At 37.2% G+C, this 24,433-nt stretch overlaps 2 protein-coding genes across 4 annotated transcripts; one reads left to right on the forward strand and one right to left on the reverse strand.

Annotated features, from left to right (window-relative positions):
- Positions 1 to 794: 794 nt before the first annotated feature.
- LOC108561416 (beta-1,4-glucuronyltransferase 1-like) lies at positions 795 to 19,602 on the reverse strand. 2 transcript variants are annotated; one of them, XM_017919338.1, is made up of 5 exons: positions 19,187 to 19,602; positions 18,742 to 18,791; positions 10,543 to 11,417; positions 4,215 to 4,790; positions 795 to 1,213 (listed from the first exon to the last, which is right to left on the reverse strand). In XM_017919338.1, the coding sequence occupies exons 3-5, from the start codon at positions 11,176 to 11,178 to the stop codon at positions 1,016 to 1,018; spliced, it is 1,410 nt and encodes a 469-aa protein (XP_017774827.1). In that variant the 5' UTR covers positions 11,179 to 11,417; positions 18,742 to 18,791; positions 19,187 to 19,602; the 3' UTR covers positions 795 to 1,015. The 2 variants fall into 2 exon arrangements, with proteins under 2 accessions (XP_017774827.1, XP_017774826.1); XM_017919337.1 differs by lacking the exon at positions 18,742 to 18,791.
- A 722-nt stretch (positions 19,603 to 20,324) lies between these two features.
- On the forward strand, positions 20,325 to 21,755 carry LOC108561417 (carbohydrate sulfotransferase 5-like; the record flags this gene model as incomplete). 2 transcript variants are annotated; one of them, XM_017919340.1, is given in 3 exon segments in its annotated part: positions 20,325 to 20,627; positions 20,738 to 21,465; positions 21,606 to 21,755. In XM_017919340.1, coding segments are annotated over 2 exon segments (836 nt in total), but the record flags the coding sequence as incomplete, so codon positions are not given.
- Between the last annotated feature and the right edge of the window lie 2,678 nt (positions 21,756 to 24,433).

Raw genomic sequence — 24,433 nt, forward strand, 5'->3', positions numbered from 1 at the left:
TTTCGAGGGTGGATGGAAATGAAACGCAGCTGTAAAATTAAAATTTCATACACTTCTCTGTATTTTGTATATTGAATTATATGTATAATATATATATATGCTCTTTTTTTGTTTTTTATAATATATACTTTTCTTCTTGTAATATATAATATATATATATAGATACAGATTATATTTGTTTTGTTTTTTTTTTCTTTATGTATAACAGTACAAAAGTAATATTTCATATCATATAATCACCATGTGAGTAAGGCACATCAACTATATTGTTAAATAGTCGAACGAAAAGTATAAGAAGGACACGTCTCAATTGAGTCTACGCAAACAGAAATAACTCTATACACGTATAGGATAATCTAAAAGAAAACAAAAATGAAACATAAGTACTTCTATTGTTTTTTTTTCTTCTTCTTCTTCTTATTTTTCATGTTAACTTGATTTCTTTAAGTAGAAGGACGTCCATTTACTCATCATTCGAAAAACCAATAATAATAATAATTAACTCATCTCCGCAAAAAGTCCACTCAATATACACGTAAGCGAATACTCGAAAAATAATAATAATAATAACTAAATATATATTATTTATCACATTCTTTTTCGCTAAAATTGTATACAAACGACGATGAATCGATTATGGCCAAAAAAAAAAACAAACAAAATAATAAAATCTAATTGTAGTTGTATGTACACGTAGTTCACTAACACAAACTAAAATAATAATAAAATACATTATATAAATAAATGATCAAATCAATCGATTGTCGTTTCTCACTTAAAACAATAAATATCCGTTTTTCTTTTCTTTTTATGTTGAGCAAATCATAAGAAGGGAACGGGTACTAATACGTAAATCTACTTAAACTTAAATTGAAAGGAAACGAGTGTAAGTAAGTAAGTAAGATCGATCAGAGTTCATCTCAATCGCACGATCACAAAACAAACGGGCGATGATTATACAACTGAGTGCTGAGTGTGTGTGTGTGTGTGTGTGAGTTTCGTAGTCGGTAAAAGCTTATACGGCGCAGCCCTTCTTCACGCCGTAGATGACCTTCAGCTCGGGGAAGATGATCTTCTTGATCAGCTGATTGGTCTTGGCGGCGAGCGCTGCCCTCTTCGGGTCCTTCTTGTACACCTTGATGCCGGGCTTGTGGACGAGGAACGCGTTGTCCAGGATCAGGAAATCGTAGTCCAGCACGCACAGCGCGTATCCCTGCAAAGAAATAGAACACCAGTATAAAAAAAAACATGTAAAAAAATAGGCGGCGCTGCGTCTTGTTATCGATTTTGGCATGGAGTTCGTCTTTTGTTGTTGTTGTTGTTGACGCCGCTTCTTCTTATTTCTCTTCTTGTTTTTCTCTTATTCTTGGTGGAGGCGCCGGGTCTACTAGACATGTGCGTACACATATTTTTCATCCATGCATATGTATATCGATTGTGGCCCCCCGTTCGCCTATTTGGAATTGTCAGTGCCATCGGGGGGATATTTTCCAATAGCTGTCGTCTCTATGGCAACGCAACTACATTTCGATTTCGAAAGCGCTGTTGCTGAAATTCATCCGTGTTTCATTCATTCAATTATTTGTTACACATACACACTAATATAATATGCATTGCATTTATATAATATCACCCTTAAAATTACTTGTAAATAAACAGAGCCAAGCAGTTACATACTTCTCATCCATCATTTGACAAGAAATGTTAGTTACATGAACAATTTAAGTTGGTAAATATGCCTCCAAGGCTTACATAATTATTTGAAAAGCGTTACTCTTTTGTAAATGATAAACAATTTTGACAACTCAATAATTACAACCAAAGTGAATACAAAAAAAATTACAAATAATTGGTACGTACTGCATAATATACTGTTCCATTAATATTTATATTTAATTGTAACGCATTTAAGGAGGTTACGCTGAAACGAGTCGACTTGATAACTTTGATGAAAAGTACATTTTGGTGGAAGCTGCTGCTATCAAGGTTTAGTATTTCGTTTTATTACGCCCGTATAATTGCATTATGCTATTTCGATCTGATAAGTTTACAACTTCCGCACATAAAGAAAGAAGTCGTCGAGCACGTGCAGCGAATATTTTTCCCGAGTTCTCGCAATTAAACGTGTAGAACGGCTATCAGGGAGTCATTAATTTTCGCGTTAATGCGTAAAGTCTGATAATTGTGGCCGTAAAATGTCCATGCAACTTGTTAAATTGGCAAAATTTAAACACTATGCATTATGATTTAGTATCTAGAAATATGTTCACTAAACCGGCTGTATAAACTGAAAAAAATGTTATATTTTGTAGGAACAGTTTATAAGTTTCATGTCGTTTACTGTCGATAGTTAAAGGGTTGAGCAGTAAAATCTTTTCAGATATGATCATGTAATAAGTAATATTTTTTTGGTTGTTGAATTTATGTTCAATTATTTTAACAAAAGTTAACTATGATTCATTTCATCGCTTTCATAAAATTGTCCATGATCACGATTTGCTATTTCTATATAATTGAAACGATTAATTAAACTGCTGTGTACCGTTTATTATTATTAGTGGTTTATGATCATCATTGTTATTACTGCTTAATGCGATGCTATTAGCTGAAATCAGTACCGAGTAATTGGGCAACTAGTGGTAATATTGGGAGCGACGCTATTTGCAATAATTCTTAATCGTGTCAGCGTTGTATATTGTTTATGGAATGCGATCGGATATAACGAATGTGGTCCATAAATATTTACAGGATGAGCATGCGGCGATCAACGGACGAAACGAAACATTGGCAATGATCATCAAAACGTATGCAAATGTTGTGTATAAACATTAATTGCGTATGCATGCAGGCGCTTCCGGTTCTGCAAAGTTGGGATAGTACCAGAATTCGGCCATGGGAAAACCGACGTCGACTAATTACCATTTTAGAAAACGCATTCACCGTTAAATCTCGTAGGTGCGCAAATCGGATTCTGTCCTATCGGCTCGCCTACATTACGCGAACGCGCGCAATTTCCAAGCAGAATCATCATCATCCGTCTATAATTAACGCGAAAGCCAGATGCGCGCGTATCCCTATTTATTTATTTTTTTGTTCTTCTTCTTCTCTCGATCCTCTCTTCGCGGATGGTCGACTTTCGGCACCAATTTCGAATGCGTAAATTCGCAAATTAAATCCTCCTCATTTCCGTCTCGCTTTTATTAGCTGCGGGAATCGAATGAGGGCAGACTTCCTCTTAATTTGGCGAGTCGCAGGCGTATCCCTTTTATCTCTCCACGGGCGTATCCTTTTATCTCGAAAGACGACGACAATGATGCTGCTGCTGGTGGTGGTGATGGTACGTCCTTTATGTATATATCCCCACATGCATTGGTGCGATGATCGTCGCCTCTACGACGGTTTTAGTTTCTCGGTGTTTGTCCAATTACCGGTTTTCCCAATTAGCACTGTCGTCGTCGCTCGGTTCAGTATACTTGTTGTGCATTAAGCAGTGGAAGAACATTCCAGTTAAGCAAAGTCACAAAAGGACGTTGTTTTCCAACAACCCTGATCCGTTTTGTTTACAAGTACCAGTACGCAATAATTTAAATCCGAAATTATTATTTACTAAACTGATAGTTTGAAAATGTTTAAAAAACATCTTGAAAACATTGGAATGTTTTCAAGATTACAATCATTCCACTTTGACATTAAAGCATTTATTTTATAGCGAAAATAGCCTTGAATTATATTACTTTTGTTATTACAATTGAATAGAAATGCGGAATAATGACAGTTTTTATTTACATTTATTTTGTCGTAAGACGAGATGAACGACAAATTGTATTTCACTATAAAAATTTCTTTCAGCTTGTCTTAATTTAACATGAATAAATGTAATGTTTAAATTACAATTATTCAAATTCGACTTTAACGTCTTATGCAAAGCATTAATTTTATTCGCCTTGAATTATATTACTTTTTTTTATTACAAATAATACTGGTTTTAATTTGCATACATTTTTGGAAAAATCAAAATAGATAAACGGTATTTGAATACTTATCCATTTGCACTAGCAAATGGTTATCGACTATGCCTCGGCCTAGTTAATCAAACATATTTGTTAGATTTCTATTATTGAAATACAATATTATTATCTCTCGTACTATGAGAATGTATAAGGTAGAATTTACCAGAAAAAAGAGTGTTAGCGATTAGATAAAAGTCGGTTTACCTGAGTCATTTTATCACTTTTCCCTTCCCAGCTGAGCCTCTCGTCGTAAAGGGGCTCGGCGTGTGTGCCGATGAAGATGGGCTCCCAGTGGATGAATTTGCCGGTGCGTTTGCCCACGTGGAACACGTGCAGACCTTTAGTCTCGTTGGCGACCATCCACTCCTTGCTCATCGGCGTCCCGTGGCACCCGGAGCACAGCTTCTTGTGGAAAGGTTGCGCCGTACCGTTGAGGATCATATCCTTCAGCGCCGTCTTGTTGTCCGGCACCGATTGCGTGGCGCTAATTTCGAACAGGTTGAAGGGGTATAGCTTGGGCCTGCTGCTCAGCAATGGACCCTTATTCTCGGCGATCATCTCTAGGAACTGCGGTATCACGTTGGGACTAGGATAGAGCTCGATGTCCGAGGCGAGGATGAAGTGCGTCTGGGCCGTTTCGCGGGCCACATTTCTGCCCACGTTCACCGGGTACAGCAGCTTCTTCAGCGTCTTGTACATCTGGTCGCTGCTGGCATTCGCATACGGCGCCGGCAGTGAACAGTTGAACGCCTCGCCGAACACTCGATTGTGACGAGGAACCTGCACACAAATTACACAAACGATAATCAAATTACAGTAGACATCAAACGCCCCCTAAATTAAATTCTTCGGCAACTGCTGCTGCTGCTGCAGCACTCACGCCGCATTCTCTCGAACAGCCAAAGTGCACAATTCGACCTGACTGACACACAAACCGAGAATGCGAGAACAAGAATCAAACATTCAACAATGTTGGGAGTGTCCAAGTACTCAGAAAACATTCCCTAAAGGACTACTCTTGATCTGTTAAAAATTACTATCTAATAATAATTATTAATCATTATTTGATTGATTTAAAAGTATTTCCAAATTACACCTAAATTAGTAGGAATTAATTTGCTACTATAATTCATTGATTTAAGTCTTATCACGAGGTCAATGAAACTGAAACATACGTTGCATGTTACGTTCACAATAGCAGAACGTAACACAATGTAAATATAAAAAAAAAATCTCTCGAGATATCACCGATACGGTGGTATACGGTATGTGAATACTATAAATTCTCCCCTAAATTTATTACCATTCATTTGAATATTTGCTTGTATGATACTCCCACTGATAGTCCAAATAATACAGATACTAAAAGCTATAATTGCTAATCTTTATTTTCTCTAGGATGATTGTTATAAAAGTTTATTAATTTAAAGATTGTTCATTTAGAATAGATTGAAAATGACGAGACAACAAACGTTTATAAGTATTTTTTATCAACATTTTATCCATCCATCCATCAACATCTCATTATCTCCATAAAATCTGATGAAGTTGTATTTATATATCCTCCTTTCTTATTTCCAAGATTAATTTAATATCTATAAACCAGTTGTTTTTCTTTATACAAATATTTTGTTTACACATTTTTATTAATTAAAATTAATATTATGAGTTGCGTCGATAATCGGAAATACAAATAAATGTATCTCTTCTTCTTCTTCTTCTTGTGTTTTCATTACTTCGATCTTTGCTCTTTAGATCGAAGACAACCTTTGATTCTGCCTGCGTCCGAAGTAACCTTGTTGCAACATTTACTCAGGAGTTAAGGTCAAACTCGACTTTTGATTACTTGACTTTGCGAATTCGCTAACGACTCTAATGAAACATTTCAAATGAAAGCGTCTACCTACAATCGTTGTTTTCTTTAATGTTGCGCTCCATAACAGATCAAGTTTTCGCGAAATGTCATTAAAGTTTCTCCACACACACAGCCACGCGGATTTATCTTAGTTGCATCTGCCTAAGACAATTGCTTCCACGAAATGGTTTCTATGTATATTCACCATGGTAACGCGCCTAATGTTTTATTGTACGTACGCAATAATGCCATATGTTTTATGTTTATCGTCTTTGCGAAATGCGCTGCATCTATTATCGCAGCGTTATTATCGTACGCGACCGAATGAATTTCATTATTTTTCGAAGAAGTTCGAGCATGCTAAAACGCTGATTTTGTTATCGAACTGTCGTTGAGTATTTCGATGTAATTACTGGATAAAACAATCGATAAACCTTTCATGATTACAAAGCAATGGAGACGGACGGCCTACTACGCTAATGCATTCTTAGTATCCCGACGAAATTACACGCTTTTCCAACGTGCAATTGCGATAATTATCTGTTATAATTTATTATTGACTTCTTTTTGTTTTTGTTTTTTAGGGGAGGTATAATTTTGGGAGAAAATCAGTTCGTCGAAGAGCGCGCAGACTGTTGGGAATTTTTGGGTGAGGACAGGCAGACAGGCAGAGAGGCGGCCTGCAGAAGCAAACAAAACTGGACACAAAAAACCTGTCCGAGGATGGCGATGGCAGCGGTCAGGTCGAGGGATCTCCTTCGCTGTAAAAGGTATTTCCGACCGGCGAATTCCCCGTTCATCGGAGTCGCTTATAAAGATAAAGAGAAAAAAAAAAGAGAATAGGAAAAGCTGAGCCAGAGTCAATATTTGGACATGGGACGTCGACGTGATCGTGGAATTGAAAACGCATTTCCGTGCACGGCGTATACGTTTCGATTAACGTCGATTGAACAATGCATTTTCCATAAATAATCCATGCCGAAGATTTCGATCGGTGGCAAAACCGCGCGGTTTTATTATTATTTAATCGGTCGGATATGCAATGTAAACTTGAAAACGAAAGCAGCAGCAGCAACAGCAACGAACGAAATGGTTATTATTGCAGTAAGAGTATTAGTGTTCAACCGCAGACCCAGCGTAAATGTATCTTTTTGTAACGCAGTTCAGCTCCGGAAGTATTATTATAGATTAGGTAGCAAAACCGCAGATACGAGCCGCAATCAATTCACATTATTAAATTTCTAGCTCCGAAAAAGCTGTACCTTCACATTCTTTACCATTTCTCTTGAATACTTGACAGACGTACAGTGTATATTGAAAATGCATATTGAAGCTGAAACTGCGAGATTAAGCCGTTTACACTCTCAAAGTAGTTGCAAATTTGAAAAATGAAACTTTCTAATAAGTACCGTTTTTAAATTTTCACATTTATCTCGAATTATATATGCATATCACATATGCAAAATAAGTATATAATCATTAACGTAAAAACATTTACAGCTCAAATAATATTAATAATAATAAGATATTATTATCAGTTGTGTAATAATTAAGTAAATCTACGTGTTCAGCTCAGGTAATAATTTCCTGAAAACAAATGGCCAGTTTTAGTTTATCTCGATTTTTATTGCCGCACTTATTTTTCCACGCGGATTTACAGTCGTGTAAGCAAGATTAGGGCGTATCTCTTTTTCTACAGTGCTGTAAATTTCCTTTGTTTCAACGGGATACTGTGATGATTACCGCCGATTGCAAAATGCGACTTTTGAAATCGAGTAGAGCGAGCCTTTCACGTTGACGAACGACTCTGCTTTGCAACGATCATGGTACTCGCTTGAAATTTAGAATAGTTTTTCGTTTTGAAATCTAACAAGCACAACTTGTCTTGTCTTTATAGAGACAATACACAGATTCATCTTATGGTATACAATATTTTTGTTACTAGTTTTAATAATTAAGATGTATCATTAGGATAGATGAAGGCTCAAAAGGCAATGAAAGTACATCCTGCGATTTCTCTTCTGGTTGCACACACACACATTTCATTTTAAATTCTTCTTCTTTTTTTGTTGTTGTTCACTTCTTTTGCACATCGGTAATAACACAACACAGTCTGGGAAACGTTGATAAGTAGTGTAAGTAATAATTCCGCATTTCGTGACCGAATTCTGTTGCCGAGCGTTGCGCATTTTCCCATCCCTAATTACACGACTTTACTATACAACGTAGAGAGGTGCAAACTCAAATTCCGAGTAAATCTGCACTCGGTCGTAGTCTAATATTCATTTCCTCTTTTTTTCGTTTCTTCATTTGTTCGTTCCATAATAATAATAATAATTTCGTTGGCAATTTGCGGACGGCCTCGCAATTGGCTGCATTTTGCGACAGTGCAGCAGCGCGGCTCGTATCGATTTAATATCGGCCTCCTCCTCCAACCGACAACATCCGGATTACAATCAAAGCGGAACATCGATTATTATTATTTATTTTCGTTTTTGTAGTAACGGTTACAGAGCTAAAAGCGAAATGGATGAAAATAGTTGAAAAACCTTGTAACATATTTCTGTTTAACATTATCATTATCCATGTTGGTTCATCGCGTTACTTTTTCTATTGAGCATATTATTATTATTATTAGGTAATATAAGACTCGATTGTGCACATTTTTTCGTTTGCAATTACAGCTCATTCCTACAAAATCGGCGAAACCAATCAGTAATAGTATTACGAATTGCGATTTGCAATCATTACTTCTTTTTTTCCTTTCTTCTTCTTCTTCTTCTTTAATTTTGTAGTTATTTGCCTCCGGTGAGTGAGACATGATGAAGACCATCTCGGAGGCAATAAGGAAATGAAAATCCGAAAGTGTGCACTAGAAATCGCCGCAACGAGAGGAGGATCGTCCTTTTTTTGTGTTGTGATGAAACTGAATTGGCTTTCATCTCGAAGAATTTCGTCTTCTCTTCTAAGATATAATAATAATAATAATAATAACCGAGCTGGAAGAGGTCTGTCGTTGCGTAACGCGGATTGTTACACTTCGTTGCAAACTACATAAAGGTTAGCAACTTTTCCCAATGCTAATGCATCGGACGACGACATTGTTGTGTAGCATTTGCAATTAATGGGAAAAGAATGAACAGAAAGAACAAGTGCGAAGTGCTAATTTATATCGAATCGCGTTTATCATGAATTATGCATTTTCCGGGAAACGCGGAGGTTTTCTGGTGATTTATACGCAGGCTGCGTAGACTCGTTGAAATTCATCGGGAACGCTTTTCTGTGTACCTCGAAGGAATTTACGTGCACGCTGCTCTTGTTGTTTTGAACTTAACTTAACAGCAACAAACAAACAAACAAAACCTCCCCAAGTTTCGTTCGCCGAAGGATATTGAGCTTCTGCAAGGACGAACTTTTCCTTTTTGACTTAACGTTAAAACAATTGAACAGTAAAACGATGCTAACGATAAAGCAAACAAACAACTGGAATCGAGTGGAAATCTTTATTTATGTTTGTTTTATTTTTTGTTTAATTTTTCAAATCCGCGTATTGATGATATCCGTATTGATTTCGTGCATAAATCAGTCGCACGAGGCGACATTGTTTTTCAATCGATCAATAGAGGTCATATCACAAATCAATTATTAATCGTACTGTTTACAGTGTTTGTTCGTTCGTTCGTAAATTGCTTCACAAGGGGGGTTGTTTTCTTTTTATATAGGTCGCTGTTACCATACGCGCGCATCGACAATAAAATGATCATCAATCAAGTATATATGCGTAAATTAATTATTTAAAAGCAACATGGGGAAACAAGAACGGTTCATATAACAAAACCCACCCGCTACACGTGTGACAAAAGAAATAAAAAAAATACGAAATTAATTTAACAATAATTAGGTAATTAGATTCTTTTTAATTGTAAAAGTATTAGATAAAGTAGAGTTTAGGAAACTGGTTTATTTTGTTTGCGAAGTTGCAAAAGGACCTTTTGTCAGAGGTGCGATGGGCACGGATATATAGTTAGATACAGACATATACGTGCATAGTCGCTGCGGACGAGAATTGTTGTTGTTGCCTAGTTACTAGCTAGGATAGCAACGATTTGACTTTCTTATTTGACCCCGTTGAAGTCTTCTACTACTACCACTACTACTAATACTACTACTATAGAACATCGAAGATGATTTATATATATATATATATCGAGATTCGTGTCTCATGCATATTTATCGCGTAACACTTTATTTTAGCGTCATTCATATTACAGTTAATCCAAAAAAATAATTCAATCATCATCATATATCTCCATTGTTTTCGTTGAAACGCGAATGCTGCGCGTAAAAATAACGTTTTAATAATCTGTCGGGCTGTCGGGCTTTTACTACTGACACTCCGATCCAAAATTAACCCTTGGCATTTGTTTGATGCCAATGTTGCGACATCGTATTATTATTTAGGCCGAAGCCGTTCGCATTAGCCGGACCAAAAACATTTTATTACTTAACGTTCTTTTCACTTTTCAAGTTTACCAATGAACTTGAATTTGACTTTGCTGCATTATTAATTTAGTTTTAAACATTTTACATTAATTATATATCTTTTTTTTTTTGTTAAAATTACCATGGAAACAAGAGGGTGACTTGATTATTGAATAATTGAAATTGTATATTTACCTCTTTTGGCACATGTCTTGTACTGAAGTAGACGTGGAAAGTGACGTACTCCTTGACGAGGGGAGTGGTGCAATCCCTCAGGTAGGCGATGGTGTCCATGGTGTTCCGGAAATCGGTGCCCGGAGCGTGCAGGGCGATACTGACCGGACCCCTCCAGCGTTCGATCAGCGGCACCAGGTTATCCATGAACGTATAATCTGCGTGAGTCGTGTAGGTGATGCTCTCGTGGCACCTGAAGGTCCTCTCCGCCTTGACGTAATTGTAGAGTACCCAGTAGTCGCCGCGCTGTTGCGTCCTCGGCACCGACGTCCTGTCCAGACACCTGGTGATCTCGCGCACCCTTTCGAGCGGGTCCATCACGACCGTCGTCGCCTCCGTCACCACCTTGACTTGCTGCTGCTGTTGCAGCTCCTCGACCGTCTTAACCACATCTACATCCTTGATCTGCTCCTGTTGCAGCTGCTGCTGTTGCTGCACCGTCTCCGTCTCGAGATCAAGAGCGGCCAGATTCCTTCCCGACTGCTGCAGACCTCTGATGATGTTCGCGCTCTGATTGCTGGAGATCATGTAGACGCAGAGGTAAACGCTGACGGCGACGAGGCAACACTTGATGACCAAATTGCGTCGATTAGCCATGTCATCGACCGATTTCTTGCTACGCACTTCGAAGTCTACTGATCCTGTTGCTGCGGATGATTTGATGATGATCGATGTTTGATGGATCTCTCCTGGGATTCCCTTTTTGCGAAGCGCTGCGACTATTTCTTGCGGCCGGGCGGTCTAACGTGCAAATAGTGCCGAGAAATCCTCCACATCACAAATCATAAACGTGACAAACCTTCTACCCGCGACAAAAGCACGAGCATGTTCAACATCTGAAACAGTCGAAAGAAAGAAAGAGAGTGAGTTAACGAATGAACGAACGAACGAACGAACGAGCAAGCGTTAGTTATAATCAGACTTATCGCAACGTGCAAATAAAACGACACCGCTAATGCAAAACATTCGCAGTTTACAATTAAATTTTATTCACTCGTTAATTCGCCGTTTTAACATGCCATAAACAGAGGAACAAGCAGCGAACAACAACAACAAAGGAGGAAGAAGCACACAAAAAAAAACCGTTCATAATTGGTCGCGGAAAGGAAACAAAGACACTTTATGGACCTTTTAAGACTAATATAATAGTCGCAGATTATGGTCGTTCCCTGAACATTCTCCTTCTTCAATTCCGCCCAAACTTCAATTACACCTAACAACAATATAATAGCGATAAATTCAATCCAGACATTAATTGGTGGCAATGATTTTCATTTCATAAATTTCTAAATTTAATTACCCAATTGCAAGCAATCGTCTTTGACCCACATTAAAAAAAATCAACTTAAATCGACAGAATTATTTCATCTACTGAAGATGTGTTAAATGAAATGAAGTCCCTATTACTTTTGAAACGCGCACTCGAGACTAGCTAATGAGACTAACGACTACTCGATCGAGATGAACTTAATTGTAATTTAATCGATTTAAAACGGACGCTTAACGAATCCTTAACGTTCGATTAAAGACTCAGCAAATGATGGTTTCTACGGTAACCGAAAATTAATCCTATTTAACAAACGTTTAACGTCGGTTGCTGAAGTTTTCAATATTTTATTATTTTTCAGGAGAAAAAAAAACTTGGAAATGGCGATGATTAATCAAGGGGTGACAGCGTTCGCAACGGCACTGCAGTTAAGCTCTATGTAAACGCGAAACATTGGAAATGGGATGCTGCTGCTGCTGCTGGTGCGACGGCGTCTGGCGATCGTTAAGATGAGAGATCGCTTTCGGAGTCGATCCATTATGGATCTGGTTCGTCGAACCGGCGGCATCCAGAGTATAAGTGAGTATTCTCCATCATTCTTGCTCTCTCTCTCTCTCTCTCTCTCTCTCTCTCTATATATATATATATATATATATATATATATCTCTCGTTAAACCTCCGCATTCGTAATTATCCTATGACAAAATATCGGCAACGGTAACTAATTGCAAGTGCATTACGTACGACCGCATTATTAATATCGCCTTCGTGCGTGCACCTATTTCCACTTCGACCACTTTTTCATTTGCTTCATTTGTTCGTTTCTCGTGTATATTATGCATCATACATACGTTCTTCCTTCAAACAGATCGAGGACGATGATCCGCGGATGAATATAGAAACAATTGCTGTTAATAAACGTGACAGCAGCTCCAAAGCACCTTCGAACCGCAAGGTCAATTTGTAAACAATTATATTAGCAATGATTAAACGGACGTAAAAGTGATGGGTTTTCGTCTATTCAAGGACCGAGTAACAAACACACAATCATCTTCATTCTGTTCCATTAATTTAAAATAAGTCGATATTTTATCTGTTTGAAGCCCGCATTCGTTCGTTCGTTTGAAAATTAAAACGTATTGCCAAATTTTTATGAAACCGCTTTCTATTTCGATTGGACGGAGCCAATATGTATAATGTGGAAATAGAATCAAGTCTAGGAATATTTCTACGGTTTCTCTCTAATTAATTTAATCCACATTTCTGCTTCTCTCTTGAAAGCTCTCGCAGCCGTCTATATAGAAGGAAAAATAAAGTAATGTGCAATTTCTATGAACAAAAAAAAAAGGTTTTCCATAGAAACTCGGTTCTTACGAAATCAGGTATAACGATACACCTGGGAAATTATTAACATTTTATGGAAACCAAATTGCAGGTAATCTAGTCGAATTTAACTGCTCATTACGATTTAATAATATCTCGACAATTCTAATAATCATTTGAGAATTTCAACTTACAATGTGAGTTGATTATATGAATTAATTTAAGGACTACTACACGTACGGTTCAGTGAATTTGCATCAATATTTATATCGACTCTAGATTAAAGTTAAATCTGCTTATCGAGGATTATCGTTGTCTACAAAATTAACATTTTTAAATGATGAAATTTGTTTATCTCGGTTTAACTAGCGAAGAATCGTAAGTGCATAAACAATTAGTCAGAGGATTAATTAACCAATTCATTAGAAAAAAAAAGAAGAAACGTTTTAAATGAATGGAGATAAACAATGACGCATCGTAATGAGTATTCGTTTGTTAATTTTTACTATCGTTTGCAACAAGATGCAAACAAATCAAAGAAGGAAAAATAAAGTGGTAGCGGCGCGCGAGTGGATTCGTGGAAGGTGAAAAAGCCTCTCTTCTTTCCGAGTATTCCTTAATGATTATTGAAACGTATTTATTGCTAATGGACTTCTCTCGGCTGAAGCGGAGGATGCTCTCATCCTCAACAGACATGGATGGTCACACGTACATTTTAAGCACTTTGCAATTGCTCATCATTTGAGATTTACGAAAATCGATGGGTTTTACGTTGGAAAACTTTGTGCAAATTTCCATTCACACGCGCCGCGTTGTTGCGAATTTTTCGATGGACAAAGAGAAAAAGGCGCCTCCGCTTGAGCCAAGGCCGACACGACGAAGGCTGTCTGCATTAGTTTTAGTACAGTTAGCAAGAGAAGAAGAAGTGAAGCCTCTTCCTCGTCCTTGCTCGAGACCAGCCGCAATTATCCCATCGCTACGAACGCGATGGGTAAGCGATAATTTGTTAAATTTGACCTTTAATTAAGTTTTAAAATGAAATTGGGAATGGTTTTGAAAAAAACACGTTTAATTCATTCATTGATCCATTGATTGCGAAACGACAATTTAACTACAATTTATTGCGGTAATTCGCGAGGAAACCGATTCCGGATTGCGCCGATCGATTTACACTTATGTACATAAAGTGTGATAATTGAAGGCTCGTGCAGCGACAGCGCCAGGATCATCACACTTATCCATTTAACGACTGTATATTCCTCATCGAATGAATTAACATTATTGATTTAGTATATATATATAATATACAAAAAATCCTACAAAAATCAATAAACTGGATTTGTTAATGTTCTTCACCGAAATTATGATTACAATCAAGTTAATTGTTTAATTTACTAATTAGAATGTTGTTTTGATTCGTGTATCTTCTATAGATAAAATGAAAATGTGGATGTGTTAATGTTCTTGAAATTATGTTAACAAAGATAATTAAACACCAAACGTTTATAATCAAACAACGAGTCGCTCACTCACCTACCGTGAAAAGAATAGAAGACGACAACGTTGTTTCGAGTCACTCGACTGAGTCGGTATAAACAACAATTGCAGAATTAAAGAAAAGTAAAATAAAAATTGGAGCGGGAGAATAGAAACATTATAAATCATACATATTGGGAATGCTTTCGCTATCTGCGGCAGGCACCACATACGTTAACAACAATCTAGGGCAAAAACGTTTCTTTCAATTCTTCGTATCACCGAGACCTTGCGAATTCCGAGCGTTTCAAGTTTGTTTTATTATCCGGATTGCAAAATGTATTTAAATGTGGTTAAAATCGCTGTGAAATTGCGTCATACGTTTGCTTGTAATTAGCGAGAAATCGATGATAACTTTAATTGTTTTAAATAATTCGTAAAGAATTGTAAAATATACAATTATAAAGTTTACGAACCTATTGAGAGTGATTAAGAATGGATTCGGATTGATTAGTTTTGGGTTATCATCGATTTGAATGGAAAATCTTGGTGTACGTGTGAACCTCAGTCATTAAGGCGAGCAGCGAATTCGTGTTATGAAGAGGTAAAGAAGTACAACGATAAAAAAAATATATGTATATAGAAGAACAGGAACGAAGGCGAACCTTTCCCATGTGTTATAATGAAAAATAATGAATGCTAAACAGAGTGTGTGTGTGTGTGTGCGAATATCACGGTTCGAGGAACGCGTGGTTATAGTCAATGAACCTGGTTTATATACACTCTTCGTCTTCTTCGTTGAGCTCGTTCGCTCGTACACATCTCGACGACGCCCCGGGTTTTGTCGCAGCAGAGAGTTGCGACCTCGTCGAACTATCTGGTTCTCTCCTGAGATCTCTTCAGCAAGAACGAAGGAACGAAGCACCACCTCCTCGTCGTCAAATATCGAATGTGTTTCCGCAAATGTTGTGAGGGCCGTGGGAGAGGAGGAAGGAAAGCCGCCGGTGTTACTTTCTGAATATCGTTTGCACTCTGCACTCCGCCACTCTCATCTCGACTTCGTTTCTTCAATTTCACCGAGTGCCTGGCTGGCTGGCTTTTCATTCTCTTTACATTCCCCCCTTTCTCCAGATCAAACGCACAAAAGCAGACGACGGTCGCATTTGATTTCGCGGAAATTGTCAAGCGAACAAGACGAACATGCACTCTCCAGACTGAATAACGAGTCTTTCACTGCAAACCTTTATCATTTCTTCCATTTACAAATGAAATTTCAGTTAGTCAAATTAACAACATTTTCAATAGGATCACATCGAGTTTTCTGTGTGAATAATCTGACGCGATATTAACTAAGAATAACATCCTATGTATATATATATTATATTACTCATTCCATAAAGAGATTACATTGCAGCAAGCTTAAATCAAACAAATGAAAACACATCACGTAATCATTATTCTGCAATTTCTACATTTGCACAGGTTTCCGTACATTTACATTGAAATAAGTAATTTTCTTAATGTAGAAAACCTAGATCAGCTGATTTCCACTTTCTACACAAACATTGTCTTATCTTATCCATCGACTTGGCAGCTTACTCTGAAGTTAAGCAACCGTATGTAATCCTGGATCGGTGACCTTTATAAATTGAATCCAGTTGCCATAGTAATTTTGATAATTATCGATTAATTCAGACCTAAAACAACAAATGCATGTTTAACTTCCAACCGTTTACCTCTTGTTTTTCTTTTGCTTCATTGTTTTCTATTCATATGAGCTGATTAATAAACTATAGATTAAGCATATTTTTTCTTTCTTACAATTTATGCAAACGATTTCCGTTCCTTTTTGATTACAAATGGGAAACTTTGATACTGAAATTTATGCATCCACACAAACACCACACCAGCAGACTCTTGCAGCTAGTGTTTTCTTCTATCTTCATAAATATTCAATTAGAGAGGATGAAAAAAATAAACTGCACACACACACACACATTCTCATTGAAAGTTCACTTGCACAGTGTAAATATCGCATTGCACTTTCTCATGTCTATTAACTTGCTCCAATTGCTGCACCGACAAATGGAGCATTAGCAAAACAAAAACGTGTGTCTCTCTCTCTATTTGTATGTTTCAATTAACGTTCGCTTCGTTGTTTCGCCCGAACCAATGAATTCTTGCATATAAACGAAAAGAGAAGATGAGAGAATATAATGACGATGAGTTGAAAAGCAAACGCACAATGCCGAACGAAAGTTTTCTGTTGTTGCATTACGAATTCAGTGAAAGTACAGGTCGTGGCGCATTGGAACATTTCCAATTAGGTTCTAATTAATGCGGAATGTTCGGTTTCAAATGCGACGCAAAAATTAATATGATCGGAATATTTCAATTTCGACGTGAATTCCCCACACAGACTTCTTGTGATTATTTCCAGGATTTCCAGCGATTATTGAAAAACTCGTGTTTGGAATAATCGAAGTGCACAGAGTAACATTGAAACATTCATGACTTCGTTCTAATCCGAGGACATTCGAACGAAAATCAGTCGTCAAACGCACGTATTGCAATACTCGAATCCTTGGATTAATTCGAGTGTTATAGAGTTTCACTTTGGTGAAGATGGAATGAAATAATAATGATGATGTACGAGAAAAGTGAACATCATTGGACATGGTTTTCTCATTTAGAAACATTATCGAAAACAAACGCTCGAAGCGCGATGAAATAAACGATTGTGCTGTTCTCTGTTCAGGGCTGAACTTTTAATTACTCTAAACTACAAAAAAAAAAAAGAAGTTAAACAATGAGACGAACAGAGGGAGAGCATTCATTGAACAATGAAGGCCGGAAGGAAACGAGCGATGCGAGACGTATCGAAACGTAACTCGCGTTGATCCGGAGCATCGGGGATGATGATGATGATGCGCGCATGCAAATCGAGACTTCCCAGAGGATGGGAGGAAGAGCTCACTCCTCCGTTGCGCTGACACACACAAACAAAAACTCGGAATAGCTGAATTAAACCGAAGCGAATGCGAATGGAAGACGGGCAGCAGATGGTGGCGGTGTTATATTGCGTGTCGTGTGAAGAAGAAATATTTTACATACAAACAATACATAAAGAATACATAATTCATTCGTTTTTTGATATTGTCAAAATTTGACATTTCATTTATTTCAAGAAATATTGAATCTATTTCTTTGTGTCTGTTGATACGAAACTGATACTAATTATATATCCACTTATGTGTCTCTTAATTAGGATTTCTATATTACGTTGCTATGGAAATTTAAATATTATTTATGTGAAATGTCATCATAACGTTTACTAAAAAAAAAATGAGTTCTTACGTCAAAATTGTCAAATAACCAGCTTACTGTTATTGTAATGGAAATGTTATCATTATTTACATGAACTATATCATCGTGACATTTACTATATAAAACATGTAGATTTTGAATACTTAAAATAATAAAATACAGCAATCGTAACAGTTATGGATCACTTGCGAATTTCAATTGGTATTCATTTGTGATGTTTATTCAATGCTATTGTGTTTGGAGTGAACTTGAGTTCATTTAAACTAATTGGGCTCTTAGCTTAATTGAAAATTGAACACTGAAAAGAGTTAATTTGATGGGAGAATTAAATTTATTTATTAATAACAAATTTCAATTAAATTTAATTTATATTAAACAAATATTCAATTATTATTAGTAAAATTTGCTTGATGTTTTTATAATGTAGATTATTGCAGCGGCATTTGCAATACGTTTACTTTATCATATGAAAGGTTAACAAGATCATTAATTTAGCTCTTGTTTGTTTTAAATGTTATCATTTTTGTTTTAAAGTAACTTAAGAGAACTTGAAAAAGTTTACAATTTTGATATGAACTTGAGTTCATCAGCAATGATCTTGGGTCCGTTTGGAAAGTAGCGAATTCAAACTTTATGCACATTTCGTTAGATGTTAAAGCTATTAGTTTGATTTGAAGGAAAAGTGTAATCATTATAAAGTATTGAAAGTTTAGTATAGGAGTTAAGTTACCCGCTGCGAGTTACTACTTATTGAATAAACAACGTACAGTTAGAGCTTGCATCCTGTCTGCCTGCTATTAGTTTGTCCTTTTGAATTCTAATAGGTGCGAGAAAGAGAATATTTACAATTTATATATATATTGTACATATAATATCCGCACGGATTTGTGTAATAACGGGAATGTGTTGATTTCTTGATTTAGGTCTTCTTCGGAATAATTTGGAGCGGACGAACAACCGAAGAAAAGGGGGATGGAAAATCAATTTTGGTGTTCGCCAGAGGACAATATTGGGAGTAATGGATCGGAGGCGGCCAGGTGCAAAATGCAACGGTTATAAATATTTATCGATTTTCGGAAAAGCGTAGATGGAAGAGTTTTGGTAGAGGAACAGGAAGCTACTGGGATAAGCGTAATCGAGGGAGGATGCAAGCGAGGACGTGGGCGTCAGTCGGTGGAGCGGAGATGATAACTTCGGACGGTACTCACTCACCTAATGTTTCGTTAAAAATATCCACTGAACTAGAGAAGTACGGACAGATTTACATATATATATTTATACCGATGTAATTATAGACAGTTCGGTTGTCTTTATTTTTTTCTTCGTTTTCGGCGGCACTTTGCACTCGCAGTTTTTTCTTTTTTCGGCACGGCTCAGGTGGTAATGTGGTGGTGGTGTTGTGTCTTGCACGGTTCGAGGATGGACGTCTGCGTTGTTGCCTCGACGTTCACCGACTGAATCATCGCTGCTCGGCACCGAATGCGGAGAGCGATCTACAACTGCTGCCGGCTGCGCTCGCCACCATCGCCCTCTTCTAATACAACTACTACTACCAGAACCATCGCATTTCTCGCTCGCACTCGCGCATATACCTATCTCTATCCCTATCGCGTCCTCGTACTATACAGTATTTAGTGAAAACCGAAGTACTGGCCACCGCAATACGCCCGGGGGGGTTCGGATCGGCGGGCCGCACGCGATCAGTATTGCTTACCGTTTTATTTTGTCAGTACTGTTTCCATTCAATATTTTTACTCTTTGAGAAATTACACTGTATGAGCGTCAATAAAAAAAATTGACAATAACAAACAATACATTCCTTTAATTTAAGCGCTTAATGACTTTGATCTCAAAGAGATTGGATGATTTGAAATGGCTCCTCCCATCGCATCATAGACCTACGTTAATAAGTATCCGAGTAATCTTTAAAACATCTCATTTCGATGTAGATATTCTAAAGTCTCACATTCTTATTTGTATTGAATCAAATTTAAACGTTTTCGGTTACAAATAAATACATTTTGAAGTATTAACGATATTGAAAACTTCGATATTAAGCCACGCCCACGTCCCTATAACAATACTTCAAAACTTTTGAAGTTTCGTTAATATTTGAAATTGTTGCAGATGGTGTAGCTGAATGCATGCATGCTGCAGAATGCGTGCTGTATCCGAGTGATGCATATATAGAAGGGATCTATTTTGGCCAATCGACGCGTTGCAGGGCGTTCCCCGCTGCAGATGCATGCAATGGGTTCAAAGTCGATCGAATCGTTGGGCATCGCCCGCTGGACGATGCGACAATTTGCAGCGGCTTCTGGGAATGGATTCTTATGGATTGTTTCATTTTTATTTCATTATTGCTTCCAGTTGTCGCACCCTCCATTTCGAATAGTAGCTCTGTAATCGAATTGTTGTGTGTATTATGTGTTTGGTCGCAAGTACCGTTGCGCCGCGTTGCCACAGCTCTTCGTTCATCGCCGATAGATGGATCAGAGTTCGTTGCGCATTCCGTATAGGAGGTCGCGGAGCGGCAACGTCCGCCCCATGCACGAAGTGGGGAAATAACTAACATACAGCAGACAGACAGACAGAAGTGTTATGCCGTGGAGGGTGCCTCGCAGCATTTTCAAATGCGCTGAAAAATAAACAGGTACTATTCTCGGAGTCATAAATGAACGGTGCGTTGTGTAAATGTTTATAGTTTTTTTTTATATATTTTTAACGAACGTTAAATCTTCTTCGTTGCTCTCTCATTTGTAGGCGATAGGCGGTATCGTCAACATCATCCCTAGATCAGCGACGATGGTGCGGAGGATCAATCTTCTAGGTTTCATAGGGATAGTGGTGTTCTCGCTGCTGCTCATTATTTCCTACAACCACAAGGAACCGCTGCCGCAGTACCCGAGGACCGTGCACTACACCGAACTAATCGAGGATGACTACTCGTCGTCGTCCATCGTCAACGACTCCATCATTCCGTCCGTCCGAGAGGTCATCCAGGTCCAAAAGGATCTGATCGACATTCAGACCAAGAACTACAGGTTCCCTGACGGCACCCATCTGGCCAATTATACGCCCTCCACGAACGGGAAACCCGTGAGGAGCATCATCGTGACCACCTGGCGCTCAGGATCGACGTTCCTCGGCGACGTCCTCAACTCCATTCCCGGGAACTACTACCACTACGAGCCGCTGCTGGACTACGGAATAGTCCAGGTGCGTGGTCCTCCTCTCGCCGAATCGGCGATCACCTCTCTGAAGAACCTCCTCAACTGCGACTACACCGAAATGCGTCGCTACCTGGAGTACGGCAAGTCGCACGAGTACCTCTTCATACACAACAGTCGGCTCTGGAGTCAGTGTGAGCAGAAGGAGATCTGCTGGAATGCCAACTTCCTCAATGACTTCTGCAAACTGTTTCCCTTTCAATCCATGAAGGTGGTCCGATTGCGCCTCAAGCTTGCTGAGGAACTCCTCAAGGATGAACAGTGAGTCTGACCTAATTCCATCCAATACAAACACATGCAGCTCGATCAATACACACACAGTAAAACACACTCAGTGAAATCAATAATTAGCAGTTCATTGGTACTCGAAATGAATATTCATATTTTTATTATACTTTCAGACTGAATGCCAAGGTGCTGCTCCTTGTTCGTGATCCAAGGGGAACCCTGCAATCCAGGAAACACAGGGACTGGTGCCCCGGTGTCCCAGACTGTGACAATCCAAACATTCTTTGTGCAGACATGGTTGCTGATTACAGTGCTGCAGTGCAGTTGCAAAAGAAGTATCCCAATACTTTCAGGTAAACTTTTTCACTTATTCTGAAATTCAAACATAACTGAACATAACCACCATAAGTATCTATCAACATAGTACATCTTAAGATGCAAGCAACCAAACTTACTTCTTATAAGAAAAAAAAAATAAATTTCAAAACAATAGTAAACCAATGCCTTATTAGAGTGTTGATGTAATCATATTAATTAAAAAGAATTGTGTCAAGATCCGAATTAGGGTTAAGAACTACTACTACAACTGTGTGCTTAAGGATTAAGGATATCCATAAACTAGATTAGATAAGATCCAACGTTATTATGCAATATACAAGCATATATTTTCCATTAATGTAAAAACATTTGACCTATTATATCGTAATAATACATTTATGGATTAAGGGCGATTTTGACAATTCACTTATTGCTATTATTAAGGCGAAATTGTGTTGGAGAATTATTATACTTCATACTGAAATAAATGAAGACTAGCAAATGCAAAATACGACTGCTTGAGAGAGGAAATCATAATTGAATATTCACAGTTGCGTTTGTATTATCAGAAGGCAATTAAACAATAATTATTGTTAATTTGTGAGTCATTGCGCATTCCATCAAGGATTTTATATTCGCCGGTCGCCGCAATACATATTTCTTGTCTTTCTTTTTTTTTTTTTTTCGTAACTTCCATTTCCAATGCAAGTTTAGTTCATCTAATAAGGACGATTGTTGTAATTGCTTTAATTGCATCACAATCAAATAACAGGACGCGTATGTTTTGGTTCGATTGCCAAACGACCAATTACCATTTGCTGAAATTGCATTCGGTTCCCTTGAAACACATATTGCAGTTGACCCGACTCTTTAATTCTTTAATTCATTCATTATTCGTTTGCACATCGGGCCCATGCACCATCTTGCACATCGCAAATCAATTTCATAAATGAAACGAGCGCGCGATCCTGCAATTACGTTACTCATGTTTTACAATTGGTTTACAGTTACCATGACAATAAGTATAAGTTTTAATAATAACTAACTTGATCGAAGGTTGCCGTATGAATGGAGGATAAACACGTGAATTAACGAACGTTGCGAATACACTTAATGATGTTATTAAATAACGTCGAGGATATATAGAATTATTTAAATATGTAGGTATGTGTTTGTGTAAGCGGTTGGCAATGAACGCGGAAAAATAACACGTCTATGATGCATATAGAATGGCAATCTGAAAGACGGTTCGGAGATGGTTTGCTTAATTTATACAAGAATTTAATCGGTTTTCAAGGAAACTTGTTCATAATTGGTTTTAATATAAATAACTATTGTATTCTGGTAAAATCATTAAATTAAAGTAATTTTATCTATCGAGTTAACTGTAAAGATTGAATATTACACAACAATTTGGTAATCTACTATATTAAAAAAAAATATATACACGTGTAAAGAGAATCCAATTTTATAATGTAAAATACCTAATTGGTATGCTTCTTATGAACCACAAGAAGAAAAGGATTGGTCTATAACTGTAGTTAGAAAATTAGACGACGAATAGGAATAGAGAGGAAAAAAATCTTCTGTTATTTACGTCGAACCACCTCGTTTGTCCGTCTATTAAAAGTAGCCACGAAATATAATTTACAATTCGTAACGGATCCCCAATTCTTCAGCTCGATTCTCATAAAACCGGATTCGTATGTAATTGTTGAAATTGCGGTTGGATGAAATCAACGTTTCTTATCTTTTGTTTGCTTGTCTATAAATAATTGTTGCTGCATTGACTGTTTTTTTTTCCAATGAGCGAATCATTTGCGCTTAATTGATTTAAAAAAAACAGAACGGAATTCATCGATTTAGATGTAAACCTGCTTGTTGTTATGGTAACGTCCGTCGGCATCTACATAATATTCATTGTTTATTTTTAAAAGCAGATTGAACCATCAATTTCATAATTGAGTAAGTAAATATTTAGTATGTTTTTATTACATTTGCATATAGGAAATATTAATTATTGCTCGTTTATTAAATTACATAATTATTTACGTATTGTATCTTAAATGTTTCATGTTTAAACGACTCTTTGATAACCTCGGTCTTTCCGGTTCTGCTTGATAGATTTGATATGGAATTCTCGGTGAATAAATGTTATGTTCGTTTATTTGCCAACATACAAATTATGATATTTCTACAGATTTGTACGCTCTTCGTATCCTCACGATCTAGACATGTAATATTACGTCCAAGACAGTTCGAATAAAGATTACGTATCTATCGGGTATTTTTAAGAATGCGACGAAAAAAAAATGTTGACGTTTCTCCAAAATATTTGTTTCTTTTTTGTTCACGAAATGTCACAACAGCATTCTCTGATTTTTATTATTTATTTTTATATTTAAGAAACGATTGGTTACTCGAAAATGCAATGAATATTCGGGGAATACGTTCAAAATTGTAAATATGAAAAATTAAAGCTTGAAAAGAAGCACTGTTCTCACATTTTTATTGATTTTCTCTCAAACTATAATAGATAGAATAAATCCAAAAGATGCAATGAAATGTAAAAACACTGCTTTTTCGAGCATTTTTAAACTTTGAACACGAATTACAGCCAAACGGCTAAAACCACAGTAATATATCGAAACTTGCTAGATTCCCCAAACATTCACTTTCATAT

Source organism: Nicrophorus vespilloides, unplaced genomic scaffold (genome assembly GCF_001412225.1).
Source record: "Nicrophorus vespilloides isolate i.1.1-1 unplaced genomic scaffold, Nicve_v1.0, whole genome shotgun sequence".
Lineage (NCBI taxonomy): Eukaryota > Metazoa > Arthropoda > Insecta > Coleoptera > Silphidae > Nicrophorus > Nicrophorus vespilloides.